This window comes from Ptychodera flava, chromosome 15, assembly GCF_041260155.1.
Source record: "Ptychodera flava strain L36383 chromosome 15, AS_Pfla_20210202, whole genome shotgun sequence".
Classification (NCBI taxonomy): Eukaryota; Metazoa; Hemichordata; class Enteropneusta; family Ptychoderidae; genus Ptychodera; species Ptychodera flava.
In genome coordinates, this window is record NC_091942.1 from 19,592,999 (window position 1) to 19,606,356 (window position 13,358).

The 13,358-nt window shown below is 35.7% G+C and overlaps 1 protein-coding gene across 10 annotated transcripts in view; it reads right to left on the reverse strand.

The window, feature by feature from the left end:
* LOC139151437 (uncharacterized) overlaps nucleotides 1–13,358 on the reverse strand; it is a 44,631-nt gene that overhangs the window by 9,376 nt on the left and 21,897 nt on the right. For all 10 annotated transcript variants that reach the window (XR_011556425.1, XR_011556426.1, XR_011556428.1 and 7 more), the window contains exons 5-6: nucleotides 9,995–10,178; nucleotides 9,015–9,192 (exon numbers count right to left, since the gene is read on the reverse strand). Coding sequence is in view for 3 of the 10 variants with exons in the window: in XM_070724242.1 (XP_070580343.1) it covers nucleotides 9,015–9,192; nucleotides 9,995–10,029 (213 nt within the window). In the remaining 7 variants the exon portion in view is untranslated. The remainder of the gene's footprint in view (nucleotides 1–9,014; nucleotides 9,193–9,994; nucleotides 10,179–13,358) is intronic.

Below are 13,358 nucleotides of genomic sequence, written 5' to 3' on the forward strand. Positions count from 1 at the left end.
GCAGTTTTCATGCCGGACCAGTAACTCTTGAAAGATGTCCTGCTGTTCCTAAAGACGCGGGCCAGTAACTTTCCCTATATATACAAAAGTTTACCAGGATGTTTTGCTAAGCTAAATACCTGACAAAACTATTCAAAGATACGAAATTTATTCTTTCAAGAGATTTGCAATAATCGCAAATAAAAAGTGAACAGACTAATCGGTACTGCATCAAAGCGAAACTTAGACCTTGCCCCACGTTTTCTCGAGAGTATAGTGGCGGTATTCAATATGCTCCGCATCCATTCACAAAGAGAAGGTAAATACTCTCTTTGAAGATATTGAAAAAGAAATAATCAATTACTCATCCGAGGGTGAAATAATTATTATGGGTGATTTCAATGCACGTACAGGAAGACTTGATGATTACGTTACAGATGACTCAAGAGACGACATATTACATTACCAAATATGTATGCTATAGATAATTTCAGAGCAAGATTGAATAAGGATAATAATATCAATTCATATGGAAGGAAACTTATTGACCTCTGTTTATCAACAGACATGAAAATTGTCAATGGCAGAAAAATTGGCGACTTGTATGGAGATTTTACATGTTACACATATAACGGCTCAAGCCTTGTGGACTATGTAATTGCACAATCAAGTCTTCACTTTAAAATTCAATACTTGAGAGTTCACCAATTGACCCACTTATCAGACCATTGTCCACTATCTTTTGCACTCACTGGGCAAGTCAGAACTGAAAATGTGGACAACAGTACCGGTCTTAACCCCCTTCCCAAAAGATATTTATGGGAACAAAGTTCAACTGAGAAGTATCAAGAGGCTCTCCAAAGCCCACCAGTCAGTTCCAAAATTACTCAGTATTTACACACTAATTATTTGACTGGTAATATTGATGATGCTGTACAAGGCTGAATGATATAATTTACACGGCTGCAGACATGTCACTCAAAACCTGCACTCATAAAGTTGTAAAGAAAGGCAATGTGAAAAAGAAAACAGGTCGTCGATGGTATGACAAATCATGTTTTATAATAAAACGTGAAGTTAGAGCAATGGGTAAACTGATTGTGAAATATCCAAATGACCCATATGTGAGAGGTCGCTATTTTCAACTTAAGAAGGAGTATAAAAAGTTAATTAGAACTAAAAAGAGAATGTACCAGGAGAATCTTTTAAATAATATCACGGAAGTGAATGGTGGTAACTTAGATCAATTCTGGAGTGCATTGAAAGAATTAAAAACCAACAATTCCTTACCAACAAATGATGATATCAGTAATAGTATAAGTGTTGAGGAATGGATCAAGCATTTCTCAAATCAAAATAAGAAATATAACCATAGTTCAAAATTAGACAAAATTATAAAGGAGCTAGAAAGTAAGGAAATTAATGAAGAATTGAATGGGGATATTACTTCCACTGAAATCATGAAGGCAATTAAACAGTTAAAAAGAAAAAGTCGCCAGGTGATGATAAAATAATCAATGAAATGTTAATAAGTGGTCAGTCTGTCCTTCTGAAACCAATTACAAAACTCTTTAATAGTATTTTAAATTCAAAAAAGTTTCCAGACATTTGGCGCACTAGCATTATAAAACCACTTTTCAAATCAGGGGATAAAAATAACCCAAATAACTACAGAGGGATAGCTCTATCAAGTTGTCTCTCAAAACTTTTCACTTCAGTTTTGAATAACAGATTACATAAGTATGTTGAGAGTCATGATATTCTAAGTCAATATCAGGCTGGGTTTAGGCCTGGATTTCGAACAACAGACAACATGTTCATCTTAAAATCGGTTATTGATAAGTATATTAGTAAATCAAACATTGAAAATGCGAAGGATAAAAGGAAAAAGATAAATCGGTGTTTGTAGGATTTGTTGATTTAGAAAGGCATTTGATAGTATTTGGCGTCAAGGGCTCTATTATAAGTTACTAACACACAATATTAATGGCAATATTTATCAAATAATTAAAAGTATGTATGACGAAGTCAAATACAGTATAAAACTTAATGGTGGAATCACACGACAGTTCAAATCAATGCGAGGAGTTAGGCAAGGTTGCAATATTAGTCCCATTCTTTTTAATCTGTTTGTTAACGATTTATCAGGTTACTTTGATGATAGGTGTGAACCAGTTAATTTAGGACAGTCCCTGATCAATTTCCTATTATATGCTGATGATCTTGTATTAATTTCTGAATCAGAGGCTGGATTACAGCGTTGCTTTGATAAACTTCATTCATATTGTAATGACTGGAATTTAGAAGTCAACACTAACAAAACCAAAGTCATTGTTTTCAACAAGAATGCTAGGGTCCTTCGTCATAAATATAACTTTTATTATAGTAGTATGAAATTAGAAATTGTTCAAAGCTACAAATACTTAGGCATAGACTTCAAATGTAATGGGAAGTTCGACATTGCAAAGGAGACTCTATACAAGAAGGCACTGAAAGCGTTCTTTTATATTAGAAAAGTGGTCAGTTCATCAGCTAACATAAATATTCATGCATGGATTCATATTTTTGACCATGTTATTAGGCCTATACTAACTTATGGATGTGAAATTTGGGGAACTGAGAAATATTCAGATAGGACACCAATTGAAAAATTGAATCTTAAGTTGTGTAAAATACTTCTCCAAGTTAATCAGTCAGCAACTAATTTAGCAGTGAGAGGTGAGATGGGCAGGCATCCTCTTTTAACTTTTATCAAGAAAATGATGGTTAAATATTGGTATAGAACATACACTAAGAAAGAAAATACTTTGATCCATGAGGTGATGGTATTTTGTACTAACAATAACATGGCCTGGGCAACTGCAATGCAAGAAATTACAGGATTGGAGAGTGTTGGTAATTTTTGGCAAAATGATAAACATAGTGTGAAAAACTTAACAGATAAGATAAGTAATGACTACATTTTAAAATGGAAAAATGAAGTTAATGCAGAAAAGACATCATCAGGAGAGAATAACAAATTGCGCGTTTATAGAAAGTTTAAAACGGATTTTAAAATGGAAAAGTATTTAAGCTGTATCAAGGATAAAAATGACAGAAAATACATTACCAAGCTGAGAATAAGTGACCATAATCTGATGATTGAGAAAGGTAGACACATGAGACCAAAACTAAAAGCTGAGGACAGAATTTGTAATAGGTGTGATACTAACTCAGTTGAGGACGAATTTCATTATATCATGTGTTGTCCATGTCATACACAATCACGACAAAAATTGTTAGACTCGATAGCAGTCAACAATGAAAACTTCAACAACTGGGATTTGCAAGCCAAATTTTGCTACATAATGAGCAATACAGATAGCATGATATACCTCGCAACATTTATCCAAGAAACATATATTTTTGAAGATTACCCAACATTTCATATTCTGCATTAAGTTATATCTTATATTTATATATATATATATTTATTATTTTTTGATAAGTATCCTTTTCTTATTTTTGTAGTATTAGTTCATGACTATGTTCACCTTTGAGGGAATAACGTCAATAAAGCTTATTATTATTATTTGTTAAGCATGTGTTAGGTTAGAGATCTCGTCGTGGTCAAAAGGAGTTATTGTTTAGCGTACCGACCGTATTGCATGTGTCAAGGTAAACTGGATTTCGAAGACACTTTAACATTGGACTTTTATATGATATCGGATTTTTACAGCTACTTGACAACACAATATCGAAATTAGAATTGTTTGGTCAATCATGGACCCTCGAAAAAAACTATGGTCATGTGAGGTGGTGAAATCTCACATATCGGATATTTACCCATCGTTTTAGACAAGTTTAGTATCGTATAATTAAGTTAGAGTCGGACCCCCAGACATACATCGATTATTTGCTCGTGATTTGACAAGTATAGTATCGTCTACGATCGAAGTCAGAGCCGAAATGATGAAGTCGGGCATGGCAAGATATGTGTTTGCAAATCTCCAACATAAAGATCGGACATTTGTCTCGAAATCGCCGATAAACATCGGTGATTTTACATAGACCAGACGTGCCCGAGACACGAGGCGAGTCATTCTAGTAACGATATTAGGGTCCCAATCGCCGATAAATATTGAGTAAATATCTGTGATTTCACAGATCCGGCGTGTCGAGACGCAAGGCAAGTCACTCCAGAATTGCCAGGTATCGTTTTATACCATAAATAATCTCCAAATCGCCGATATATATATATATATATATATATATATATATATATATATATATATATATATATATATATATAATATATATTATATATATATATATATATATGTTTGGTGTATGTATCAGCCTGAGGTAAAATATCTGCAATTTCTCAAACACGGCGTGCCACGACAGAAGGCAAGTCATTCTTGTATCATCTAGTATCGATATTAGACCCAATATATAGATTGTTATGTATTACGGAAATATGTTGGACGTCAAACTTCGATACTAGAATGTTAATGTCCGATATTTAAACATTGTGCAAAGTACCGTCATCATTGTATTTTGACCTTGATGGTCATTTGCCTTGGTCACCTGTAAAGATTACGCTTACATTTTAAATTTGTGAATCGTCTTTTAACGAGGGTTTCGGCACTTCGGTATTATTTCTCTTCATCGGTTGCCCTAATTTTTGTATTCCCATTCTTGAATTTGGTGGGTCCCACAGAGAGGAGAAGCCAGAGTCGTTTTTGGAAGAGTCAAATGTTGTATTGACTCCATGTGTGATCTTGTTTTTGTGCTGCCAAAACCTACCCATCCCTGTTCGGGATGCTTAGCATTTCCGTGTTTGGACGACATATTTCAAGCCAAATAATCGCAATCATACCAATCCATAATCCAATGACAGTAGGTCGGAATTCGGAAGACAATAGTTGTAAACATAGACACAAAACAGCACAGAACAGACAGCAAATAGACGGCACACAAAGTAAGTCACATTCATGAAAGAAAGATATATGGACCTCTGGCCAGAGCTAGTGCTCTTTTCCTCAATGTTAGAAATATTTGTTGTGAAAGGCTATTTGACGCAGATTTGACGGAAAACCGAATGTTAGCTCACTATCCAACCTAACGTGTCGCAGAGATACAAAAGTAGTGTTCCGGATATTGGAAAACAGACAGTTTTAATACAATCGAAGCCTTTCAGCAGGTTACACAGTCTTCGGCATTTATCGTAGCTACTTTCAATAACATATACTTACAGAATGCGCTATGTTTAATTCCTTTTTATAATACCACGCCGTGTTTAATGTTAGAATACATATTCCAGATGGATATGACAGATAGATACTGTATTTCCAGGCTCTGATAGAATTGCCTCGCGAACAAATTTTCAGACGATCACCTTTTTAATAATTCTTGGCTGATTTACTACATTGTAGACTCATTTTGAAGCATATAGAGAGTAAATTTACATTTGAACGTCTTGTTTTAGTGAAAGTCGAAAGTTTGAATTCCCCCATACAGTTAATATAGAGTATTGGAGCCATTTTAGATACGAAATATCGGCAAAATTTACGCCCTCACTGTGCACATTTTTCATTTTTCATCCGGAGCCATTTGGCGCATCACTTTTTCTGATAACTTGATACTCAGATGACTATCACTCGTTAATTTTAAACTATTTGAAGACACGGCTTAGTATGCTGTCTGTAAAGACGATTTAAAGTCTCTCTGTACTACACTAAGACAAACTTGACTAAATCTACTTAAAATTAGCAAAGGCAAAAAAACATGACCAATTTACGTAAAACACACCAAATTGTTTTTGATACATAACAATGAAGCCTCATGACAATGAAACCGTCTAAGATAATAGTTATGTTCCGATTGCGTCTTGAGTCAGCAAGCAGAAATACCTTGGCTCGTGCAAATTTGGCCATCGTGATATCACACTTGCCCAATTGCGATCCTTTGGAAAGCATTCCAAAATGGCCGCCAGCTGGAACGCATTCCAAAATGGCCGCCAGCTGGAACGCATTCCAAAATGGTTGCCAGCCGGCTATATTTCGATTTCCCGTTTTGCCATGTCTGAAGATAAAATCTTTTTGTACACATAGGCCACAAAACCAAGACTCCTGATATCGGACCGTGACATGTGGGAAGTTCACAAGTGTAAGTGATGATGCTGAGGGACAATAGCGCTGATTGCAAATGACGTCATTTTCTCTCTCATTAATATGCCTAAATAAATATATCTCCGTATTTTCCGCATAAATGACGAAAAAAAAAAACCGGCTAGAGTTACAATGGCTACTAAAAGTCACACTTATTCGTCTGACTTTATGGCGCAGACAACAAGCTGCAACAAGAGCCGAGCGTGCAACAATGAAATTTGTCCGAATTTTGTCCGATGTCGCGGTTGTGAAGCTAAATTTTTAGTGACAAATCTGAAATCGCGATCAACGCTATTTTCCTCCTTCATTCCCTAAATAAAAATCACTGACTTTCAGACAATACGTTTGCATCTGTCATGTATTTCAAGGTTTCAGGAACACTATGCAGCATATACCTCACGACAGTCCGTTTATCTTCAACATAATGTTTCACAGTGAACAATGGCATCTGCACATCATAATGACAACAACCTTTAGCCACATGAAAAAAATCATCCTTTTAGAGAAAAAATGCCCCACTGGTTATGTCACCACTCTATTTCATCGTGCTTTCTCGTTGCATTTGGAAATCGCAGTGTCTCCAGGTTGGAGCAAATTGCAAAACTATTCATTTTGCGAATTCATTCACTGATAATCTTCTTTATGGCTTTTGTGAATACCTTATTTATGCTGGCAAAGTCTTTCCGTGTGTTTTATATTGCCTCTGTTTGACCATATTCACAATGTAAAAATTTTCTGTCCATCTTTCCACAATAGACGAAATATACTATTTTAAATAGTTGTTTGTCTGCAATCAGGTACAATGACACTGATTACATACATATGTTTGTAATTTATTCGACCTTCGATTCGATATGGTTGAGCAAGTCGCGTATAGTAAATGTACGCTAGATGGTCGTTAGTTGAGAACCGTGTACGAGAAGGCACACTTCAAGATCCATTTGCTATAAGTTTTGATGTATTATCCGTCAGGTTTTGTCTGTTTGTGAAAAGGAGTATCTTGCTTTTCTCCAAAGATCATGCATGGTGTTAACACACTCTCTGCATTTGCCATGGCCTATGAGTTTTTGGTCCGGAGTAGAATTCAGTTGTCAACAGTAACAGAGATACTGTACACTTTGTGCTGTTTCCAGGACAAGCAATTTGTAGTTCAACATACTGTATAGGGAGATGAAGAACTCCACTTGTTTATGGAATAAACATAAAGAAAATATCTTCAGACGCTACAGATGTTGTTCCCTTCACGAAAAGGAGTCTCGCAAGACGATGGTAGGTTGCACTTACACTACCATAGCAGAACAAATATTGTTCAGTAAAGGAGAGTTGCAATACAAATAGGCAGTGCCGGGGATCTATGACCTGGTTCCATCCCATGCCGTGCAAAACAGTCCATTAAAGCCCGCAGAACACGTACGTGCAACAGGAAGACTACCATCACATTTCTCTTGCAATGTCGAGTTCTTTCTAAACCAATGATGCGTGTGAAAAGTATTCAAAGAGCAAACGTATCTCCCGCTAACGGCAACATGCAATACTTGTGAAAATATTCAAAGAGAGAGAGTATTTGTCGTTCAACCGGTGTGATATACAAATTACAAATGAATGTTATTGCGCTTACTCCTGGTAGCCGGTCTCTCACGTAAACAGATTCACCTATTCTGATTGAATTTTTTGGTGTTCAGAAGACACCAATTGCAAACCGCAGATCGCTGCCACATACTAGGAGTGGCCGAGTTACAGATGGGTGCACAAACCTCGAGGAAATTTCATTTTTTGTATGTATAACTTCTCCATCCGCCTGCATCGCCGTGTGCAAATATGATGACTCTCGCATAGTTTTTGTATAGGGTTATATACAACTTAGAGTTTAAGGTACGTTTTTTCAAACTATCCCTTTTATGGCAGGGTAGATATAATGTGATTTCAAGTTGAAGGTCAACCGTTCGAGGAATATTTACAAATATAGGCTGTACTTGTGGATAAATGTATTTGTGATAATTTTTAAAGTAAAAACATTGTATCCAAGTTCTTGCGTTGCTGATCACTGCGATGCATGAAATCATAGACCCTACGAGGCAAACACCCTTGTTTGAAACCCCACATTAAGGACAATTTCACTTTACACTTTCAGTTATTTCTTATTTATACACCTATGCATCATTACATTGAGAATGCTTACCAGGAGATGAGAATTGAAAGAATGTATGTATGTATGTATGTATGTATGTATGTATATATGGTATGCATATATGAATGTATGTATGTATGCATATATGGTATGATATATAACGTATACTCATATAATATATATATATATATATATATATATATATATATATATATATATATATATATATATAGACGTGTGTTTATATACGTACGTACGTATGTGCTACAGTCTGTATTTACACGATGTAGGACGTGACAATAATGCTAATGAGTAGTGCTTTGACAACATGAAATGGGTTTATGAAATAACGTCACAAATAATGAATAACTGCATTCTTTATAATAAGTAAACATCTGGTGGTACATTCGTGTGGGTGTAAATTGAATATTCAATTGAGCATGGACTCCCAGCATTTACAAAATGGATACCTAATTTCAATTGACGCAGCGAGCTACGTCATAATAAGTTTCAAGTGCATCCTTGGAATTCGTGGCTATTAATTAAATATCACTCTCACTACTCTAAAATCGGTATTACATTATTAAATGTAAATTTTGATTTGTAAGTGCTCCCACTGTTCACAAACACTGAACCGACCAACATGGCTCTTCCGCAAAAATATGGTCGCATAATTATTTAAAATTTTATAGGTGAATTATTTTACAATCGAGGGGTGTATTCGTTTATTCTCCTCCAGGGAGCAGCACACTCACCCTTTCCTTGGTTTTCCTCATCGATGATCTCCTGTCTCCCGTCCTATCGGGTCTTGCCGGTCCGGACAGCGACCTCGTCAGCCTGTTGACCAGTCGGAAGCTGCCCCGTTTCTTGGAGCCTTGTATCACGCTCAGCAGATTGGCGCAGGCTTCGTGCCCGTTGTTTTCGGCAAGGTCCCTTGATTTGGTCAGAAGAGAAAAGGCTTTAGGACAGTGCAAGTTTTTAAAAAGCGATCTGTAGCCGGATCATGTGATGGTATGCCTTTATTTTTGACAGATTCTTGGTCTATATCAATAGGCTTCTTTTAAATCTAAGCTCAGTATTCATCTTGTCTGAACATCAGCCGTCTGAACAATTTCTACAGTAATAGTTGATATCACACGTACTACCTGGTTCATCGTAACAACGCACTACTGGGCCGAAATCTTATTTCCTACGCATGTGACATATAAATTACCGTTCTTTATTGTGCGCCATGTCCAAAAATTGTCACTTCAGCCTTGTATTTTAATATACCAAAAATGATTAAAACTGTTTTATCAACACAATAATTGGTTCGCGTGAGGACCTAACAGTTGTGTTTATACACGATGCAGATGGAAGTTTTGTGAATGGAAGTTTTGTGAATTGCTCTCAGTGGAGTAAATGAAGTCTTTTGAGGACGTTTGTTTTGGAAATAACGTAACGAGTAGGTTATTGTAAGAAATGGCGCTCTTTATCTGTGAATACAATTCCTTGGTTTTAGAAATTTTCTTCTGAAGAATGTAAGAAATTGTCCCAAAATGTGTACGTGACTACAGAAAACACGCACGCAACTTAAAACATGGAACATTCGGAGACCACATATTGGTGACTCTGAATAATAATTGAAAATGTAGGAAACGAACGGTATCACAGTTGTCCTAAAAATAACCAAAATGAACAAAAAATCTCTAATTATGACGACAACAACATTAAACAGCGACTTTATCGCTCCAACCTTGGCGTATGGTAGTCGTCGTCTTCTGCATTCATATCGACATCCGGAAACTTGAGAAAGATCTGTAGCGTTTCAAGGTGGCCGTTGAGGGCGGCATAGTGTCCAGGCGTCCGTCCGTTCCGATCAAGCTCGCTCCCGTTCGAAAGTTTCTGCTGTAATGCCCACTGCAGTATATTGCTTCGGCCTTCAGTTGAACGGGTTTAAAAAATGGGATCGACGAGGAGGGATGAAAAATTTTGAGAAAATATTAAAATAAGAAAACATGTTGACCTCAATGATAAAGTAAAGAGAGCCGAAGTAAAATATTCAACTCGACTCAGCAGGTCTACTCTACTTTAATAGTTCTGTGATATACCATCATTGAGGTCGTCGCCGTGGCGATGAACTTCAAAACAGACTTAATCATCTTTAACACTGTTATGAATAGTCTGCGCGCCAATTCGGTATACCATCAGTAAAGTAACCATCAGAATCTTCTGGTAACTTACACTGATTTGACTGAAATTGCACTGTCACACTGTGCAAAAAATTGAACAAGGAGCGGTCTGTTGCGAACTTTAGATTTCTCGTATCTGCTGCTAGGAATGCTCATTTTTGAAGTTACATTAAAATATAGAAAACATACTTTTTTTAGCTTTGGCGAACTTGTTCAATTTCCGGGGTACGAATACACATAGCTGCACTGTATGGGATGAAACATTGTAGCAAACCAGGGGGAGTCAGGCTACACTTTTTAAACCATTTATAGTGGTGCGGCATGGCAAATCCATTGTGCATTTTGTGATAAAAGCACCAAACTTGGCTCAGATGTGTCTTAATATGTGCTGAACAAATTCAGATACCGAGCCACTGAAAATCTGCCGAAGTGTTGCCATGGCAACCATTTTATTCAAAATGGCTGCCAGACAGGTATTTCTCACCTACTAAATGTCAACTGCAGAAGTTGTGGGATAACTTTAGGTTGGATATTTTCAATAAGAAACTGTGAAAAGAGTTATTTGAAAATTCTTTTAAATTTTCTTCACCACCTGACTTGTTAAACGGGTAAATACAGACAAAAAACACAATTCTTATTCATAAAATGCACGGTATTAGAACCTATAAAAGGATGACGCTATGTAGCAGTCAAGATATGTTAGGCCGTGGGCTAGAGGGGTCTACTTGCACCCCCAGGATAACAAAACTGTCTTTGTAGAAGCCTTGGGATCCCTAGAATACGAAATAGAATTTTGACAGAAAAAATATAGTAATGCAATAACTGTCATAGTCGACTATTGAACGGTACCGCAAAATAACCATTTTGCTACCCACGTACATTTTTCTTGTAGTACTTGTAAGTCATCTGCTAAGTTTTTTTAACTTAACCTGACTTGTCGGATATCATTAGAATGGAAATTTATTTCTCTTTAAAATGACATATGTAATATGCAATATCTTCGATATATTTTTATGAAATGGGACCAAAACTTCCCCCTATACCCCAAAATCTGAAATTCTACCAATTTTTACCTTGGCATAACACAAAAGACAATGCTTTGTATGACATCTGTTTACTTGCTACAGGGACATGTTAAAATGTGAAATAGACTTTTGATAGGAAAATATTGGGATGCTATAGGTCTACCGGACATACTTTGAAGGGTACCGCAAAATTACAGTATTGTTAACTCGCATGCATTTTCGTTAAACCTATCTCTTGTAAGTCATCTGCTGAGCTTATTTTTTTACATAACCTAGCTTGTGGGCTAACATTGGAAAGGGATTTTATTCTTCTTTTAGATGACATATTTAATATGCAATATCTTCTATAGCTTTTATAAAATATGACCAAAACTTACCCTATACCCCAAACTTTATATTGCAAATTACTGTCACTGCTTATCTCAAATTCTACCAATTTTCACCTAAACATATTACAAAGGGCAATTCTCTGTATGCAATCTGTTTTATTTACTATGAAGACATATGAAAATATGAAAGAGACTTTTAACAGAAAAAAACATTGGAAAAGGGAACTGTAAAGTCACAGTATTGCGAATCGCATCGTTTTTGTTAAACGTCAAATTCTACCATTTTTTAACCTAGACATATAATAAAGGGTAATGCCTTGTATGAAATCTGTTTTATAAGCTATGAGTACCTGTCAGAAATATGAAATAGACTTTTGGGCAATGCCTTGTGTGAAATCTGTTTTATTTGCTACATGTCAAAAATATGAAATAGACTTTTAACTGAAAAAATATTGGGACGCAACAGCTGTCACAGTCATGTGTTGAAGGGTACCGCAAAATCACGATTTTGAGACCCACGAACATTTTTGTTAAACCTGTCTTTGTTTAAGTCATATGCCGAGCCTAACTTATACATAACCTGGTTGTGGGGTATCATTAGTAAAGCGATTTGTTTTTCTTGAAGGTGACCTTTTGTAATATACAAATATCCTTTACAGTTTTCATGAAATAGGACCAAGACTTACCTAATACCCCAAAAGAATACATTGCAAATTACGGCTTATCTTACGTTCTACCATTTGTTTTTGCTCCACACAATACAGAAGGCAATATAATGGTTATATGAAATCCGTTTCGTTTGTAACAGACGTATGTCAAAACATAAAGTGAACTTAATATGATTTAGTCGCCACTGGGATCATATTTCTAACGGTTCACAGATACGGCAAATTTCCTGAAACATATAATTTTTTATCAAACATGTCTTTATAAAAGAGGTAAGCAAAAATCATAGGTACGGATGATCTCGAAATATTATCAGCATCGTGCATTAAATTATTTGTTTCAAGTGTGTTTTGTAAGATTTGACCTGAAAAGTTCTTATGTGGAACTCTAATTTAATATTCTTGGCAGAGCAATTTTTGAAAACCAATTATGGTATCTGTTCTACTCGCTGTAATGGATATGAAAAAAGAAAGGCATTATACTGAATTATACAACCAACTGAATGACAAGCAAGGTGCGGAATTGAGCCTTTAAAGGTTTTGTTTTCTAAACTGTATAAATGAGCACAGCTAATTCAACAATTTAGCTGATCCAATAATCGTTTCTAAACATTATACATTACATCAAAATTACCTGTGCGTTCCTGAAGAAAACTTGTATAGATATATCAGAAAGCTGGACTTTCTTCATGAACAATATATTATGAAACTATTATGATATACCCGATATTTAGCTGCTCTAATTATCGTTTCTAAACTTCATAAATTAGCATAAGTGTCTAAAGATATGTCATATAGCTTGGCTTTCTTCATTAACAAAAATAGGGATATGTCCAATATTTAACTTCTCTAATGATAATTTCTAAACTTCATAAATAAGCAGAAATTTAGCTAGCCATTCTTAAGTAC